This window comes from Pongo abelii, chromosome 8 (assembly GCF_028885655.2).
Source record: "Pongo abelii isolate AG06213 chromosome 8, NHGRI_mPonAbe1-v2.0_pri, whole genome shotgun sequence".
In the NCBI taxonomy this organism is placed as follows: domain Eukaryota; kingdom Metazoa; phylum Chordata; class Mammalia; order Primates; family Hominidae; genus Pongo; species Pongo abelii.
This window is the reverse complement of record NC_071993.2, coordinates 82782862-82802401: the sequence shown is the minus strand read 5'-3', so window position 1 is coordinate 82802401 and position 19540 is coordinate 82782862. Positions and strand designations below refer to the sequence as shown.

Here is a 19540-nt window from a genome sequence, read left to right as displayed (position 1 = left end):
CTCCCAGGTTCAAGTGATTCTCCTGCCTTGGCCTCCACAGTAGCTGAAGCTACACAAGCGTGCCACCACGCCCAGATAATTCTTGTATTTTTGGTAGATACAGGGTTTCACCATGTTGGCCAGGATGGTCTCCATCTCTTGACCTTGTGATCCACCCGCCTCGGCCTCCCAAAGTGCCGGGATTACAGGCATGAGCCACCACACCCGGCCGGAAGTTACTATTTTATTTCTAGGACAATGTGGTCTTCTAATACATATAAGCTCACCTTCCACATGGTGGGCCCCACAACTCCTCCCCTTTAATCTTAATTTCAGGGCTCTAGAAAAGAATTTCTATTTCACTAAGGCAGCCCGTGGGACTCCCAAAAATTAATCTCCTGTAATCTGCATAACCTGCATTTTAAAAGAGACTATTTGAAATGGCTCCTATAAGTTTAATTGTATTTATATAGCTGAGTACAGATAAGGGTTTTGTTTTTGTTTTTGAAATTCCTATAAGTGTCACTTTACAGGATGCCAGATCATTGAGGCGTGCCCATTCTTAGCACAACATAGAAACTCACTGAAGCTGGAAGGGTTAAAATCAAATTTCCACACCCCCTTGTAAACTCTACCATCCTGTAGGGTGGAGGACAGGGGAAGTCTTAGTAATAAGATTTCTAACACAAAATGTTAATTCACTATATAATCCTAAATCTTACATAAATGAATTTTTTTTACTGGAGTTTTTTTTTTTTGGCAAATCATGGCACTTCCTTTTGCTGATAGCCTCTTATTTATTCAATTCTTGATAACTCCAGTTTCTTAGAAAAGTGCATTCCGAAAATAAACTGGATCATACTGTGAAAGTAGCTTATTGCTGAATAGGTCAATTCCTACTTTCCAAAAAGAAGTACCTGGGTCTCATGGTGCAATTCAAGAAGCCATAATGATGGAACGATGCTAATCAGATATAAAAATATGGCTGGTGAAAACCTGTGAAAAGAGAGAAGAAAAAACAGTTTAGCTAATTTAAGCTAATTTTTCAAAAAAAAATTTAAGAGGAAGAATGAAAAAAAAATGCACATACTCTGACCACATTGAGTCAAACCTTTTTGTGTACCCTCAAAGTGTTTATTTCAATGAAGAAAAAAAGCATTATGTGATTCCTGCCATATGGATTATAAAGAAACAAAGTAACTGTAAAAGGCACTAGCAGCTGTCATTCTCGCTGAATTTCTAATCCAATTAATAGAAATTAATTTTGATATGGTTTAATGGGACACTGCCAATTAGTTTCAGGCACAACACCGGATATTTTGTATTTAATATGTTTTACAAAAAGCAAATACAGCAGGAGTAAATCTTGGATTTATTAGACATTACAATTTCAAGATATGGCTACATTTTTCAACGTTAACCGGGAACTCTGAGAGCTCAAACAATAATATGGTGCTAGAACACAAAAATCAGATGATAAGGACTAGGAATGAGAGTAACCCATTGGCTTTGTGTGTGGTTTGCTAAACCTATAAAATAAAAACACCAACAACCAACAGTATAAGCCTTTGGCATTTTTTTTAAGTTATCTATATTCACTGTTTTCTCATTCAAAATTCAGAGACGAATCCGAAGAGTGGACTTCTGTGATCCAACACTCAGGTTCAAATGCCAGTTTTGCCACTGACCTCTCAGTTTGTTTCCTATCCACAAAAATGTCACTGTATCAGTCAACTCAGGCTGCTGTACAAAATACCATAGACTATGTGACTTAAACTACAGACATTAATTTTCTCGTAGCTCTGGAGGCTGGGGGTCTGAGATTAAGGAGCCAGAAGAGTGAGATTCTGGTGAGGGCTTCCTTCCTGACACGTAGACAGTGCCTTCTCCATGTGTTCTCAGATATCCGTCTCTTCTTCTTCTTATAAAGCCTCCAGTTTTATTGGATTAGGACTCTACCTTTAAGACCTTATTTAACCTTAATGACCAAATTAATCTCCAAATATTGTCACATTTGGGGTTAGGACTTCAGTCTAGAATCTGGAAGAGGAGACAATTCAGCAGTTACATTTATCTCACAGGGTTTTTAATTTACTTCCCGTAAAGCAGTGCCTGGCAGTGGTGAGCATTCAATAATAGGTAGATATTACTAGTATTATTATCAGACATGGTACAACACAAATATGTCCTTAAAATGCTGAAATAAGAAAAATAACATACTTTCTACATTTATTTCTTCAAATTGGTCTGGGCACAGTGGCTCAGGCCTGTAATCCCAGCACTTTGGGAGGCCGAGGCAGGTGGATCACTTGAGGTTAGGAGTTCGAGACCAGCCTGACCAACATGGTGAAAACCCATCGCTACTAAAAATACAAAAAATTAACCAGGCAGGGTGGTCTGGGCCTGTAATCCCACCTATTCAGGTGGCTGAGGCAGGAGAATTGCTTGAACCCAGGAGGCAGAGGCTGCAGTGAGCTGAGATCAGCTACTGCACTCCAGCCTGGGCAACAGAGCAAGACTCCGTCTCAAGAAAAAACAAACAAACAAAAAAACAAATTGAACTTTATTTTAGAGGACTCTTGCATTGCAGAACATCTCAAAGTCAAAATTATGTCACTATAATTTTATTAAAATGCTTTTAACACACCGCAATAGTTTGAAATGACCTAGAAAATAGACATGTTAATTGCTCAACAAATAGAATTATTCGAGATGAAATGTTACCCAAAGTATGTTATTATAATTCAGGAGAGAAAAGTGAAATGAAAAGAGAAAATTTAGAATGATTTTTTTAAAGGCTATTAACCCTTTCACTAATATATTTTTTCAATTCCTAGAGAGAGGAAGGGAGAAAGGGCAAGAGAAAGAGAGGTCTCTTAAAAAATCAATATTTAATATAGATACTCCCCCACCTTTGATTTCCTGCAAAAGCCAATTTTGAAACAAAAGGTTATGGGTCATGATATTATTAAAATCTGACTTGGAGGATGGTGAAGCTGTAGAGAGATATCAAAAGCCCATGTTTAGCATGCTCTTAAAAAAAAAAAGAACAATCAACTTTTTGACCTCACATATCAAAGGAAACATCAGGAGATAATATTTCCCTTGTGAAATTGGGAAAGAAAGTGAATTCTAGGTCAGAGGGACAGTAGGAATATGCATATTTTTGTTTGGAGACATGAAATGTTGTCTGGATTGCAATTTCATTGAGTCTCTTTGGATTAATTTTGAGACTAACCCCTCCCTAACAATAATGTAACAATAATAATCTAGGGAAACCATACCCTGAACATACAATAGCTCTTGAAAGAGGTTAAAAATAAAACAAACAATACCCTTAACATCTTCTATGCGTAAGATTTATTTCTATAATTGGAAAAAAGTACTATCCTGTTTCAACGTATTTCCTCTAATTGGGAAACTGGTTATATAAACAAACAAACTTCAAGATTCAAGATGTTTTGTGTTGCCTAACAGAAAATCTAAACTCCATAATCTGATATTCGAAGACTTCATTATCTGATCTTATCTCCACTTTTCCTTCCTCTTCCCTTACCACATCCTATCAAGCTGAGCAACTCAGTAGTTAACAACCGACTGCGTATTTTAAATAAAACAAGCAAAAAGCTTTGGAAAGTTCCTCTCACTTCAGTCCTCTTCATTAGATTTTTGACCTAATGAAGAAAGGGGTAAGGAAAAAGGAATCATATTGAGGGCCCAAGAATTAATTATATTCAACTCAATCCTCAGCCTTGTTTAACTAACCACATGTCTCTGGTAAGAACAAAAGTGCTCTCTGCTCTTTTAGTTTGGTTAATCTAAGGAGAGAGGTTCTGCAATGGTTTTACAGCAAATATCTCCCAAAATTATGAAAGCTTATTTTGGAATGTCCTTCTCTTGCACGTCTATCCACCAACATTCTACTTGTATTTTAAAGGCACAGCAGGAATTAATCTTAACCTGTATTTCTCTTGTGGCCCAACACATGCTGTACCGTTTTATAGTTATGTGTATAGAAGACTTCGCTTTCCTAATGTAAGTTCCATGAAGAAAGGTCCTGGGTCTTATATATTCCTTATATCTCTTTCCTCTTCCCACTCCTTCATTTTCTTTTCTCCCCAGTGGAATCACAGTGTCTTACTAAGTCTCCAATTAATGCTTATTAAGCAAATGCTTAAATATTTGAATGCCTGAATTCATGAAGGAAGGAAGGACTGAGCAAATAAAGTGAATAGAGACTGTTGATATCTACAAGGAGCTTTCATTTCAAGAGGTCCGGTATCAAGTAACCTCTTCCAGCTATGACCCTTGAATTATTATATGTTAGTAAGACCCTGTATAAATTTCAGAAACTTAGAAGACCCAAATTTGAATCCTGCCTTTTTCATGCACTGATCTTTGGAAATTCACGATCTTCCCTGAAACTGAATGTCCTCATCTGTAAAATGGGGAAAATAATACCCATCTCATAGTGTAGCTATGAGGATTAAATAAGACAATGTATGCCATGAGATTGACACCTTAGGTGCTCAATAAATGTACTTGCTGCTTTTCCTAGACTCAGCTCTGAAAATGTACTCACAGCTACATACTTGTTATTTATGCTTATGAAGGACTCTTAGAGGACACCCAATTAGGAGACTGTTTCTTTATATAATTGATAATGACTTATATTTTTAAACCATGATTCTCAAAACTAAACCTGTATAAGGCCGTGCACAGTGGCTCATGCCTGTAATCCCAGCACTTTGGGAGGCCAAGGCGGGCAGATCACTTGAGGTCAGGAGTTCGGGACCAGCCTGGCCAACATGGTGAACCCCCATCTCTACTAAAAATACAAAAATTAATAGGGCATGGTGGCTTACACCTGTAATCCCAGGTACTCCATAGGCTGAGGCAGGAGAATTGCTTGAACCCAGGAGGTGGAGGTTGCAGTGAGCTAAGATCACACCACCGCACTCCAACCTGGGCAATTTAGTGAGACTGTCTCAAAAAAAGCAAAAAAAAGACAACAAAAACTAAACCTATATAAAACTCCTAGAATCAAGGGCCCTTCTTCTACTGTTGAACACAAACATCGTTATGCTTAACTTCACCATCAATGTTGAGGCAATTACTGTCACACTGCCATGGTTTGCATGGAGCATTTGCCCATCGCTACCTACAAGATGCTGCCCACTCAGGGCCCTGCTCACCTCTTGGGCTGTCTTGCTTGCCATTCTTCCAACCGTGTTCATATAACAGTGTTCTTCTTCCAGTTCTCAAAAAAAAAAAAAAAAAAAAAAGCAAAGTGCTATCCCAACTGAAGCCCTCACATATGTATTCCTCTCTTTAGAAATACCCCCTCTCTCCTACTTTTAACCTGATTATTTCATATCAGTTATATGGGACATTAGAAAACTTTCCTTGTTCTTCAAGTCTAAATTAGCCCTCTCTGGTCACTTTTATGCCATAGATTTTCAATATTTATAATTACATATGTGCATATGTATATGTGTGTATTTGATATCATTTAAGTGTTGACTCCAAGCAATTCTAAATGATGCAAGCACCAGAACTGTGCCTGTCTGCTCAAAATTGCAGTCATCCCTTAGTATCTGGGGGGGGACTGGTTCTAGAAACCCTGCAGGTAGCAAACACTACAAATGCCTAACTTCTTTATATAAGATAGTGTAGTATTTGCGTATAACCTATGCACATCCTCCCTATGCTTTAAATCATCTCTACATTACTTATAATACCTGATACAGCTGTAAATGTTATGTAGATAATTGCTGTATGGTATTGTTTTTTATTTGTATTATGTTTTAGTGTCACATTGTTGTATTTTATTGTGTTTTGTTTCCCAAATATTTTTGATCTGCTGTTGGTTGAATCCACAGATGTGGAGCCTGCATATATGAAGGGCTGACCATATACTCTCTGCTCCTTCCAGAGTATCTGGCATATGATGAGCTCACCACAAACATTTAGTGATTCGATAAGGCTCTGGTTGATTTACAGTTTCTACTTTCTTGACACTCTGTTGATGGTTTGACTAAAAATTTCTTCTTGAAATATCATCATAAATTGATTTTTATTGGAAGTTTTACAGAAGAAAACTAATTTTATATGTTCTGCTCCTATGAAAGATTTAATATTTTAGCGTGATATCATTGCCATTAATTACTATTTTGAGGGTTTGCAGTATTCTTGATCATGTGTTGTCAGTGCAATTCATTTTTAGAACAAAGAAGAGTGTGAAGTTTAAAAATTAATAAACCAGGTTTTATTTTAGTCTTTGTCGTGATGGCATTAGGAGTAAGGAGATGTGGAGTACCTTGTATGATGACTAATACCATGGAAAGATCTGGGCAACTCACAAATCATTTATATCAGGTTTCTGGATAACTGTTTATAAACATACAATATATTGGACTAATAAAAAGCTGATAAGTATATGATTCAATGACTAAGACATGTCCAAGTGAAAAATTTTTACAATGGACAATACCCTATTACCAGTTAGCTATCTGCCCTTAGAAACTCAGATTTATTAGAATCCCAATTACCTGTCAGAATACCAAAGTTGTCCAACATGAATTCTTCAATGCCAAATTACTTTGCTCAACTATATTTTCATATAAAGCCCTCTTAAAATCTTTTTCCATGAAGTTGTGTTTTTTTGTTTTAATTCCATAGCTCTTAGCCTACCTACCAATTCTCTCCCAAGTACACAAGCAGGAGCACCATCTCAAAGGATTTTTTTCTTTATATATTTACTTGTTTATTTAAAAATTCATTTGTTTTGTTTTATTTGTTTATGAAATATGTATATATATAGGTCTTGCTACATATTAGACACTGCTCCAAGCTTTTTAAAAGTGTTGCTCATTGCTTTTGTCAGTTCATTTCATCCAAAAGTAAAATATTATTTACCACACAAAGTTGTCATTTCAACAAATTATAATGTTTTCTACAAAATGATATGTCATGACATTTAGCAATTTAGCCCTGCAGTAGATTTTATTTACTTTGATTCACCATTAGTCTAGAATTAGGATTCCATTTTTCTCTTTCTAAAAATGACAATTATTAATGTTTTCTTACTGAAAAAAATAACATCCATTCGTTTTTATAAACAAACAACAGTATAAGTAAGCCTATAGAAGAAAAATTAGCCATATCACTACCCTGTTTAGTTTTTCTCTGTCTTCTGATCATATGTATATATCTGAAAATGGATAATATTTAAGTGAAGCAAAAATAATATTCAAAATGTACTTCAATTGAATCCAGATTTTATTTGTATTTCATTTCTCAACATTTTCTCCTCTACAAAAGCAGAGTGAAGTTGTAAGAATACTAGACCCAACTTTCAAAATCTCATGTTAAGTGAGATTTTGCATGTCCTCAGTAAAATTTCTGGAGCACTTTATAAAAGTTTATTTTCATGGAAATCAAAAAACTAGGTCATGATATTCTTTTGTAAGTCCCTAAACCTGTCTAACAATGCAAAGGTTGTCTGTCCTTCTTACATGTAGACTCATTTGTCTAAGTGGGCCTTAACATGTACGATTTCCATCAAGGCTGCTTGGCAAAGGCTTTCTGTTAGTGTGTAAGGGGAATATGATGACCAATATAACAACCTCAGTATTTCCTCTACCTCTCTTCAACACCTCAAAGTGAACCCATTGTTTTTGTGGAACACAAAGCCTCTGAATGCCTGGGAAGTCACCAGTGTGATCCCAGCCACCACCCATTAATCTTTTTAACTAGCATGTCCCTCATCACTACGTCCCTTCCCAAAGCCCTTTGCATGTGCCTGTCCCCTGGCAAGAAAGCCACAACTAAATGGCCAAGAGCTAATGAGAATTCCCCTCAAAATGGAAAATTGAATATAAATGAGAATGTTTTAAAAGGTGCCAAGATCAGGCCCGGTGCAGTGTGTCACGCCTGTAATCTCAGCCTTTTGAGAGGCCGAGGCGGGCGGATCACAAGGTCAGGAGATCGAGACCATCCTGGCTAACACGGTGAAACCCCATCTCTACTAAAAATACCAAAAAAAAAAAAAAAAAAATTAGCCGGGCATGGCGGCGTGCGCCTGTAGTCCCTACTCGGGAGGCTGAGGCAGGAGAATGGTGTGAACCTGGGAGGCAGAGCTAGCAGTGAGCGGAGATCGGGCCACTGCACTCCAGCCTGGGCAACTGAGGGAGACTCCGTCTCAAAAAAAAAAAAAGTGCCAAGATCAGTGGATAGGTTTGTTTATTCAGTGATCTTAAGGATAGACCAGACAAATAATGACAGAAGAGACAAGGAGGAACTTCAAATGGGTTGAGAAAATCCATTGCAATGAAATCTTTCTTTGTATTTCCAAAGCCCTTGAAGATTGTCTATATTCAGATTTTGTAAAGAGAAGATACTACTGAATGTGACTCTTAATTATAATTTTCATTGTTTGTTGTTGCAATTTTTAAAAAGTTATATTCCCAAATAATGATATAAACTGATAGCAAAATTAGTACCCCATATACCTCACTCAATCTAAAATTTTCCAAGAGTAGGCCTAAAGCAAGCACAAGCTTTATTACAATTGAAGTTGTTCACAAACTCCAGCAATATGTTTCACTATTACTAAACTAGTTATAGCAACAAAATATGAATCCATTTGAGGATCTACACGCTATCTTTCTCATAAAATATTTCAGAAGAAAAGAAAAACATGGCATCCTCCTAAATGAATTGTTCCAATTGAAATCCTAACTGTCACCATCATGATATTCTTTCAACCTGAAAAGCACATCTTTCTTTTCTGCACTCATAACCACTAGTACCTCAGAAATCATTTACCTCTGAAATGTTCCTTGTCAACAAGCCCACCTTAATGATTGTATCTTGATTCTGCAGGCTTTCCACACTCTCGGACTTAATTTGTGAAAAATTATTTGGTTCTCTAAATGTCATTTTATACTGTTTTCATATAACTATATATATTTTCTATTTTTTTATAAAACCACCATGACAGCATCTGGTACAATAAATGCTTATTTAATGAACAAATGAACTTACATTGCTGCCGACTACAGGAACTTTAATGCTCTCTGAGAAAATAAAATGCATTATAATTGTTATTTGTGTAAGGCTTTAGTTTATTTCATTCCAAATAAAGACGATAGTACTTATTTCTGTTCTGTAGAGGAGATTGGTTCTTTAGGACAAAAGTTAAAATAGTCTGGAATTTTCCCCCTTTTCTCCCTTTTACGTCCTGTTTTGGTTTTACAAGAATGTTTGCTTGTGCAAGAGTATGTCTGAGCCAGACACTCTTGTATGTAGTGTGGACTTCCCTACATTGTGTTCTAAGCAAAATCATCACAGTCTTCCTTTAGCTGGTCACTTGAGTTTTACCTACATAATTAAAAAAAAAAGAAAAAACAAAAAACAAAAAACACCAACAGAACTTTGACCCTTTCTCTACTACAGAAAATCCTTGACCCTAAAAATTATGTGGTAATGTAGTTACTGAATACAAAAAATAACAAATAGGTTGATGGAGTAAGGGGAGGACTCAACACAGGATTACCAAGCTTTCCATCTTAGGAAGAAGCATCCTTCTCCAGACCTCTAAGCTGTAGCTTCCCCATCTGCAAGCAGAGGCATAAAGGCAATACCAGGGCTATTGTGAGGATTGAATGAGCTGATGTGTGCAATGCCAATGCCTGGCTCAATAAACGTGAGTGCTCACCAGATGCTAGGCATTGTTTTCATTATCTATTATTATCAGTTGTGACCTTGGATAAATGATTTAGTGTTGGTGTGCATCAGCGTATTCACCCTAAAATGGTAATTAAGATGGCAACTAATTTATAGGGTCATTGTAAGGATTACATGAGATAAGGGAAAGAAAGCAGGCTGAAGCATTGTCAGTACTCAATAATTGATAAGTGGTGCCACCTCCACTATCATCATCACCATCATCACCTTCATCATCATCGTCATCACTAGTATTAAGAGACTGTCTGAGAATGGCACAAGCCAATTTATTTTGAGGCTATTTCAGGTACATTAAAATGTGTATGGGACAGGAAGCTCAATCTGGGAAATAAGAAAGCAAAGGAACACTACAGGAAAAACCCCACCTCCTCATCCAGGGCTACAGCAGCACTGATGTTAGAGAACCTCTTTACGTGCTTAAGGATGACTGATTTTTATTCTAATAAGTGGATAACATTAAGTCAGTTGTACATTATCTACCTCTTTGAGGTCAGTCAGACAAAATAAAGATAAAATATAACCCATCTCCTTAAATAACTATAGGTAATAGGTTTATGTTCAGAGAAAAGTAACAAAATTGGCATTCACCCTGGCATGCTACATTAACAAACCTTACATTCTTAATATATTTTCAATATGACTTTCCAAAAAAGTACATTTCATAAAGTGCCTACATTAAATTTTTTTTTAAAAAAGGAAAGAAACTGTTATTTTTAACAAAACATTTTATATACCAAAGGCCTTTTTGTCCTAGTACCAACACTTTACAGGAACTTCCAGAGTAGTGGGGAACATACACATGGGGAGAATAAACCTTGATGTAAACGTGAATTTTTCTACTGTTGGAAAAAAAGTTAAGCTATTCAGATTTGTCCTGATGCTGTATGCATAATGTCACTTCCATGAGAAGAAATGCATGAAATTTAAAAGTAGGAATATATTTATACTGACTTATAGGAGCTGCCCATGTTGATTTGTACTTTGTTTTTCTTCCAGTCAAGTACAAGAAGTGAAAAAATTATATCAGTAAACTTAATTTTCAGTTCTAAATGTCTCAGTTGAACATGATCATAAAGAAAGCATGGCCATCATTCAGAGGTTCCATTTCTTGGAGCTCCCATTCTACTTGCAGACATAATTATTACATTGGTCTGAAGTCTTCTGTGAGGCGAAAGAAGGAAATATGACTTCTTCTTGGAAGTAAAGCATGGTACTAATTTTTGAAGAAGACTCTTCTTCCTAAACCATGACTTGGATTACTAAAAACAAAGTCATTTGCTAATAACATTCAGTGTGTGCTTCCCAAAATGATGCACATTTAAGTCACCCTTCTGCAGTGAGTTCAAGACTCAGGATATAAAACACACATTCCCACAAACATACAGGAAGATAACAAATACAAGCATACCTTGGTTTCAGATATCTCAATAAAGCAGATCACACAAAACTTTTGGTTTCCCAGTCCATATAAAAGTTATATTTACACTATACTGTAGTCTATTAAGTGTGCAACAGTATTATGTCTTAAAAAATGTACACACTGGGCCAGGCACGGTGGCTCAAGCCTGTAATCCCAGGACTTTGGGAGGCTGAGGTGGGCTGATCACGAGGTCAGGAGATTGAGACCATCCTGGCCAACATGGTGAAACCCCGTCTCTACTAAAATACAAAAAGTTAACCAGGCGTGGTGGCATGCACCTGTAGTCCCAGCTACTCAGGAGGCTAAGGCAGGGGAATTGCTTGAACCCGGGAGGCAGAGGTTGCAGTGAGCACCACTGCACTCCAGCCTGGTGACAGAGTGAGACTCCATCTCAAAAAATAATAATAATAATTACAAATGCTTTATTGCTAAAAAGAAAATGCTGACACAGAGACACAGAGTGAACACACATGTTGGAAAAACAGCATGAAGACTTGCTCCCATCAGGGCTACAACAAACCTTAAAAAATGCACTATGTGCAAACACAATAAAATGAGGTACACCTGTAGTATAAAACCTCAGATAAAAAGCTAAAGAGAGATTTCAGGAAACTTGGACACAAAGTGTGAAGAGGGAGAGAAATTGTTTATCTTCTGGGAGAATTTCCAGTGCCCAAGTTGGCCATAGGGAAGTCACAGGGTCTCCTTTCAAATTCCTCTATCTCATCCTCTGTGGGGTCCAAAAACATTGGGGTGGGGAGTGGGGAGGAAGAGTTTTATTTCCAAACCTTCTCTCTGGCATTTTCATAAACATTTTTGATGGAGGAAAGCACATACTATCACATACTACAGAATTACATCATACAAAGTTCTCCCTCATTGCTTAAAACTTATACATCAAGATCAAATTTCACACAGTATGCATCTGTCAAGTCTAGGTTTTCAATTTCACTGCTGAACTTTTCAAATGCAATTGAATGATCTAAACAGATTTCAGTGAATTTTTTACAAAATTGGTTTGAATTTGAGATCGATTTAGGATAGAATCCTTTCTGTTTCCTAACTTGTCTTTTCTGTTTTCAGCTGTGAGCCATCCAGATAATTTCAAATACACAGTGCTTAAAATGAGGTATCATAAAGTTAAAGAAATTTGGAAGAGTTTTTAACATGGAGTCTAGGGATACTGGAATAATAAGAAAAAGGGAATAGTAGAAAAACAGTATTAATCGGTCATTTGAGGGTATGTCAGAAATATTTCAAGGCTCATGACGATTGTCCCTTTTTCTTATCCTCCCCATGCCTGGCTGGCTCCCTCTCTTCTCTAAGGCCTCAGCTCAAAGGTCACATCCCCAACTAGGCCTCTCTGACCATCCAGTGGCACCTTCCCCTGCACACTCCCCTCACTCTGTCACCCAAACCACTGGGGCCTTCAGAGTTCTGATCACTCGTTTGTTCAATTGTTTTCTGTTACCTATTCATTCATCTGTTTATTAATTACTTACATCTTTATTTTCTGAGCCCCTTAACTAAAATGTGAGGTTTGCGAGGGCAGAATTTTGCCTGTTTATTCACTTCCATATTCTCAGTACTTGAATAATGCCTGACACAATACAGTAGATGTTCCATACACTGTCGTTGAAAGAAGAGTGAAAAGACTCTGTGCCTTCTTCAGAGGAAACTACTCAAGGTTGCCTAATTCACCTGCCCACCGAGGAGGTTCCCTCCCTACATGGCCTTCGCACACCTCTCTCCGGATGCAGCTCTCACCCATTCTTCCTGCGACAGCTCAAATGCTGTCAAGTTCCCTGTTCCCAACCCAGTATTCTGCAGCATATCCTTTCTCCCCTGAACTGCTGGAGTGAGTAAGATTGGGAGCCTGGAATCTTCACTCTTCTCTCTCAACTGACAACTAACTGGTCCCAAAAGAGATGACTTAATAACTCTGTGCCTCAGTTTTCTCATCTAAAAATGGGAGAAAACAGAGAAACAAAATAAACTACAGTTTTTGAAAGGATCAAATGGGACCGTCTGTGTGGAACACTTGGAAGATTCTGGAAGATAGGAAATGCTAAATATTCATAATTATTCTGATTCCAGCACATTTGAGTACTGTATCAAAATGCTACCTTTTAAAGTGTCAACCGTGTTTGTTTTCTGTTTTTTGGGTTTTTTTTTTTTTTTTTTTGGTCTGGTTACACAATGTTTAGCATAGTATCATATCATGCTTGCTTATTAAGCAATTCAAAAATACTTGTCTCATTGAACTTAATAAAGTAAAAGGAAATGAGAGATAACAAAGCAAGGTGACCAAATAGGTGAGTTATTATTTATTAACTCACAAATGATATTTTCCTTGGATTTATCTGGGGAAGAAAACTCAGGGCTTAAAATTGCACACTTTTGCCAGTAAGTTCAACTTAGCTTTCTACTTATTCTCAGATAATGCCTGCTTTTGAGTGAACAGGCTTCAAACTTGTCACAATCTTAGTAACTTTTTTCTGTCCCTGAGGAATATTTTATTGGCTTGAAAGCAGCTGAAATGTTGCCTTTTATTTGACTTTACCTAAATGGTAATTCACAGATCCATTGGATTGTTGCCCAGACAATAGAAAATAAAATCAAGAAAAGCTTAAGCCAAGTGATATTCATTTTCATCTTACAGAAGTGTAATTAAATATGCAGGTGAAACAGATAAATATTAGGTGAAAAAAAGCAAACTCCAGGAGTACACATTTTTTTTTAGCTTAACGGGGGACGTGTTGTTGGCTCACCCTCTCTATTCTATAGGATTCCAACAAATTAAACCTCTCCAACTGGCGAGTTAGTAGTGTTGACGTAATGTTGCTTGTCCCTGGACAGCTGAGCTCAGCAATTCCAGTTCCATGTTTCTTCCAAAGGATAGCTAAAGAAACATTCACTGGATAAGTGTCATATGTTTGCTATGTTTCAAAATATTTAGTTCACATTTTCCCCTATAGCTCTATTTATTGTTCCACAATTTCTATAGATTGGACTCGTTTGGGTCCAAGTGTAAATTTAAATTAAAAGAACAATACTCGAAGTAGCCCAGAGTAGTCCAAAGGAGTTTCGTGGATCTGATTTTCAAAGAAAAGAACTTTTCCACCTTATATATGTATATATTTTAGTCCATCATTCATGTTTAGTCAATCATTCAGTCTGTTCTAATCTATTCCTCTTTATTTATTTTCAATATGGAAGTTTTTTTTTTCCTTTTCCCCTTCCCTTTCTCCTCCTCCTTTGCTCCTCATTTCAACTTGTAGAAACAATGCTTTCAATTGATACAAAGGGCAATTCTTTTACATTTTTAAAAAATGTAACCATAATATACACAACTCTATAACTTTAGTGTCCTGATAATATATCATGGACATTCCTCGAGTTTAGTGGTTAAGATCTAGCTCATTATTTTTAATGTCAGCAAAATAGCCTATAGTATGAATATTTCACAATTCTTAACTATTCCTCTGATGGATAATCAGTATGCTTTCAGCTTTACTTTCCACAAACAAGATGGATATTAATATTTTTGCTCATGTCTTCACATATGGGTACCTTTAGTTCTATAGGGTAGATTCCAAAATATAAGACTATAAAGCAATGGAACAAAGGTTTATCTATATATAGATTAATGCATATTAATATTTTTCTATACAGAGGTATAGATGTTGCCATAATGTTTACTTCATCTCTATTTAATTCCATCAGCCTAGATTTTCGAATGGAAATTTTTTCTTAACACTCAAAAACAAAAATTATACCTTGCTTTACGCAGAATACTTCACCTAGAAAGGGAATGTTCCCCAAATTGAACGTTTTTTCATTGTTACCATATTATTTCAAGGATAATTTCCTACATGTTTTAGCAGCCCATGTTCTGACTTTTTTTCTCACATTTATGACAGAGTAGTGTGTGGGCTTTTTCCACCACAAGAATGAACATATTTCTATACTCAGTTGTATTTGGTAACATCAATAGAATAAAGCATTATTAATCATATTCCTATTTAGACCATTTACTAAGACTCATTTGTTGCTGAAATTTTATACTAAGTCAAATCAATCAACTTTTTTCTTTGCTTATTTTCAAATACGAGTGTAGATACTATGCCAGCAAGATTTTCCTTGAATTCGTGTTATAATGCACAATATACATAATGGGTCTGTTCTTCCAAAATAAAGGTGAGAATTTTTTTTTTGAAATTTTTGCCTGGAACCAATGGTTTATTGGCTAGTCATTCAAGTAAATTTGTCTGACTTGTGCAGATGTAAAATATGCCTAGTTGATACAAGAATATTTTTAATAAGAAGAAAATAAAGAAAAATCTTTGGATCTAGAAAAGATCATTGCTTTTTTATTCATCACCAATCAACATATATTATTTTACGTAATTCTCTAATCACCTATGAGGTAAGTATTCACAGGTAAGAAATTGAGGCTGAGACATTAAGTAGCCTGCTCAAGGTCTGAAAGCAAGCAGGAAAACCCAGATTTTACCCCATTATCTGTCTGATTTTGAGGTGCATACTCTAAACACTAGTATATCCCCAGTTCTCTGTATAACTTGACTTATTGACCATCACTCATTTTTATCCCAACCATTTTTCCACTCCCAGTTGTAAGTTACATGTCAGTCCCAATCAGCAGTAAACAAAGATGTAGACGTGAAGGTGAAGTTCCATTGGCTATAGTATTTACACACAACAGGAGTGTTTAACTTAATGCTAGTTAAGGCCCCTGGTCTACTCTTGGAGGGGGAGAGCAGGCCCCTCTTCTGAGGCTGAAGGTCTCCTAGAATCTCTGGCGGTTGGTGGCAGGACTATTTTCCATGGAACAGTTTTCAGCCTCAGACTTCATCTTTCTGTGACCAAAGATATTTCCACTCTGGCTTATTAAACCTACTCAGTCAAAGTTAAATCAATGTTATATGACCTGCTGAGTGAACAAACACTTTTCTCCCCTTTTGTTTCTTTAACCCTGAGGCTTATTTGGGAAACTAACACCATTTTTCTTTGAGATTTCCAAAAGGCACACTGGAAAGTACCTCAAATGTCTCACGCTTAATAAATTCTTCATGGGGGTGGGGAGGTGGAGCCAGGGGTAGTCACATTCCCATTCTGGTCGTATTAAATTAGGATTGTTCTTGAATAATTTGAGCATTGATAATTCTAGAAATTTTTCAACAGTAGAAAATGTAAGCAAGATTCACATCATCTTCAGAGGCAACATGTTTTCTTCCGTGAACTGTCAGGCAATACAAAGCCTTTTGTAGTTTAGTGTGTAAAACTGTAGAGGGGTTGTTTCATTTTTTTAACACAATGACTATAATGCCATTGTGTATGTGATTGTAAATTGCCTAATACCATTTTCTCTTTTCTCATAGCATGAGATATTTTTAATGTATTGATATATATATATGAAAACACATCCTATTTTAAGAATTAATACAGAAAGAGGCCTAACTTGGAGAAGTTTCTGGATGAACTTCCAGATGGATTCCTCTGGGGGTTGGGGGAGGCTCTTGGTCAATGGCAAGAGAATCTTTTTCTCAATTATTTGATTGCCATTCAAGCCTTTCGGGGAGGAAATAAGCACCACACGTGGCGTGTAGTTATTGCACACAGAGGTTAGGACTGAACCACTACCTGCTGGTCCCTTCACCAGCGTTACAACCCGTTCCTTGCAAGATAGGCAGGCCGTTAGCCAAGCCCCAAAGCCAGCAAACCCAGACACCTGAAGCTGGCGCTGTGCCAGAGAGCTCGCGACGCCAGCGGCTGGAGGGAAGGGAAGCGGACGAAACCACAGACGTGCAGCGAGGGTCTTCTCGTCTTAGGAGGGTGGCCAGTGTGCTCAGCTCTTGCGAAGGTCACTGATGCCCAGCGAAGGACATTCCCACACGTGCACGCACGCAGAGTAACCCGCGCACACTCACACACCCCAGTTTCAGAAGGCACACTATATGGCAACCTCCTTGTCCCAAGACTCCCCTATTTGGGGGCACATTCAGCAAAACAGACCAGCGCTTCCTCTCTTTACTCATCTTCCAAGTTTCCAAACCTGAGACTGGGTGACTCTTGCCTAGGCTCACGGATCGAACCTTCCCAGGGTTGCACTGGGACCCTAGGGTAGCCCTGGCGTGCCCAAGAGATGCGCAAGCATCTCGCGCCTTCCAAGCAATCAGCGAGGACAAACGGGGTCCAAATTCGAGTAGAATCTGCGGGTTGCGGGAAGATGGGTTCTAGGGCTGCCCGCGAGTGCGGTGGGGGACAATACCCTAGGGCCCCGTGCGCCCTCGCTTTCCCGGGGCACTCTCACCATTTGTAGCCTCTGCCGCGCTTGAACTTGAGGGTGAGCGCAGTCTCCAGGAAGAGCAAGAGGTTGAGCAGCGCGAGCAGCCAATACCGCGGCTCCTTCTTCACCTCGGTCACTCGCCAGACCCCGACCAGCGAGTGCAGCACGAACAGCAGCCGAGTGGCCAGGGCGTTAAGGAAGACCAGTCCCTCCATGCTGGCCCAAGCACTCTGCCTACGGCCCCTTGCCTGCACCCCCAGGACCCTGCCGGGCGTGCCCGGAGCCCACCCGTGAGCAGGAATATGACAAGCACTGAGACCTGCTGCTGCTTATGGTCCCTTCTCACCCTCAGCGCCCGATGCCGGTAGAACTGGTGCGCGGCTCGCCCCTCCCCCAAACTTCCTGAGAACTCTTCAAAGAGGGGCGAGTCCAAACCCAGCTTTTCCAGACTGCTGGGTTTTCCAGGGAGTCTGGGGCTGCGCTGCCCTGGCTCCAGGACGTTATCCTCCAGCGCTGCCCATCCCCCTCCCAATCTCAGGGCCAGTCTCCATCCCTGTCCGGTATCCCCGCCCCCGGGCCTCCGTGAGGTCCCCAAGAACTTCCCCATCACGAGGGGGCGGAAAGAGGAGGGAGGAGGACTGAAGGTCAAGGTGCAGCACAGCCAGAAAGGCGGAGGAGGAGCGCATCTCTGGCAGCTCCTCCTTACTTTTCCACCGAAGTACTTTAATTCACTCACACGTTTCACGCTGTCATGGTGACCCGAAGTCGCGACGAAGGAGGGCCAAAGAATCCAAGCAATTTTAGAAACCCCGTTACTGCCCAGCTTGAAGAATTAAAACTTCCTATGATCAGAGGCAGTCAGACCCTCTGGGCTTTCTGCGAGTTTAGCGCACCTCCCTGGGCCAGTGGGTAGCCCTGGTCACTTTTACTACTCGAAGATTCCTTATTGTGCCATCCCCCACCGCACCCCACCCCTGTTGGTTATTTTTTTTTCCTGAAAAAATACAGGGTAGCAAGATAAGACGGCAGAGGGGAAAGTGGAGGAGGAGAGGGATGATAAAACCAGGAATGCGATTAGAAGGTAAAATGCATGCACTCTCAAATTCAAGGACCTGTGCTCTTGAGATCAATGACCATGAATTAAACTCTCCTCTTTCCAGCATCCAACACAAGAAATGAAGTCGGGGTTTCCCAAAACACCTTCATGATTTTTGTTTCCTTGTTTGGTGTCCTACCACCTGTACTACTATTGACTTAACATTTTTCTTTAAATGTCCTCAAATTTTTACTCAAATAAATTTATTTTAAAAAGAAACTTTGTATCATTTGTAAATGGAAAGCCTGTAAAATTGGCTATAGTTGGAAGGTAATTACAAAAATAGCTAAAATATGATGAACTAAGTTATTGAAATCTCTCTAGATATTAATTAGTGCCTTCCAAAGCTCTGTGCCGCAAACTCCCTCTTTCTTTGTTACAGAGGGAGATATAGAATTAATTAGTCATATTACTATAATACCAAGCAGGAATGCTCCCTTGACCACATTAGTAACATTGAAAGAAAAGTGCAAAGGGAATATATTTCCTGGTTAGGTTTAGTCAAGTTAAAATCATGTCATACTTTTCTTAAAATCAAGTTGAAAAATTGCGAATTATATGATTAATGTCTCCATTAGGTGAGAAATATCTAACTGCTCACAAGAAGCTTAGAAGTTATTTCCGATACTGAGAGCTGAGAGAATTTTTGTTTTCTCCTGTGGGTCAGCATTTTCCCACATCTTACAGGAAACCCAGCAATGATTTCCTGGTGCAGTTTATTCTAGTTTATAGTGTCCTTCAATGTTGGCTGATGACACAGTGACCACACGCCATTCAGTGAAGCGGAAGATCATAGTGTGGCAGACGAATGCCGTGGAAGGAAGCAGTGTGCCGTGGGGGTTAAAGCCCTGCACCCACCAACCAGCCAACTTAGACGGCTCACTAAGTCACTTAGTAGTATTGTGCCTTTTGTCCTTCTGTAAATTTGGTACTAAACCTATCTACTCAGAGGGTCATTGTGGGGATCAAATGAGTTAATCCATAT

The 19540-nt window shown here is 38.6% G+C and overlaps 1 protein-coding gene across 1 annotated transcript in view; it reads right to left on the bottom strand.

Moving 5' to 3' along the window:
* TMEM26 (transmembrane protein 26) overlaps window positions 1-18037 on the bottom strand; it is a 46941-nt gene extending 28904 nt beyond the window's left edge. The window contains exons 1-2 of the mRNA XM_002820913.5: window positions 17484-18037; window positions 897-975 (exon numbers count right to left, since the gene is read on the bottom strand). Coding sequence (XP_002820959.1) covers window positions 897-975; window positions 17484-17674 — 270 coding nt within the window. The 5' untranslated portion in view covers window positions 17675-18037. The remainder of the gene's footprint in view (window positions 1-896; window positions 976-17483) is intronic.
* Between the last annotated feature and the right edge of the window lie 1503 nt (window positions 18038-19540).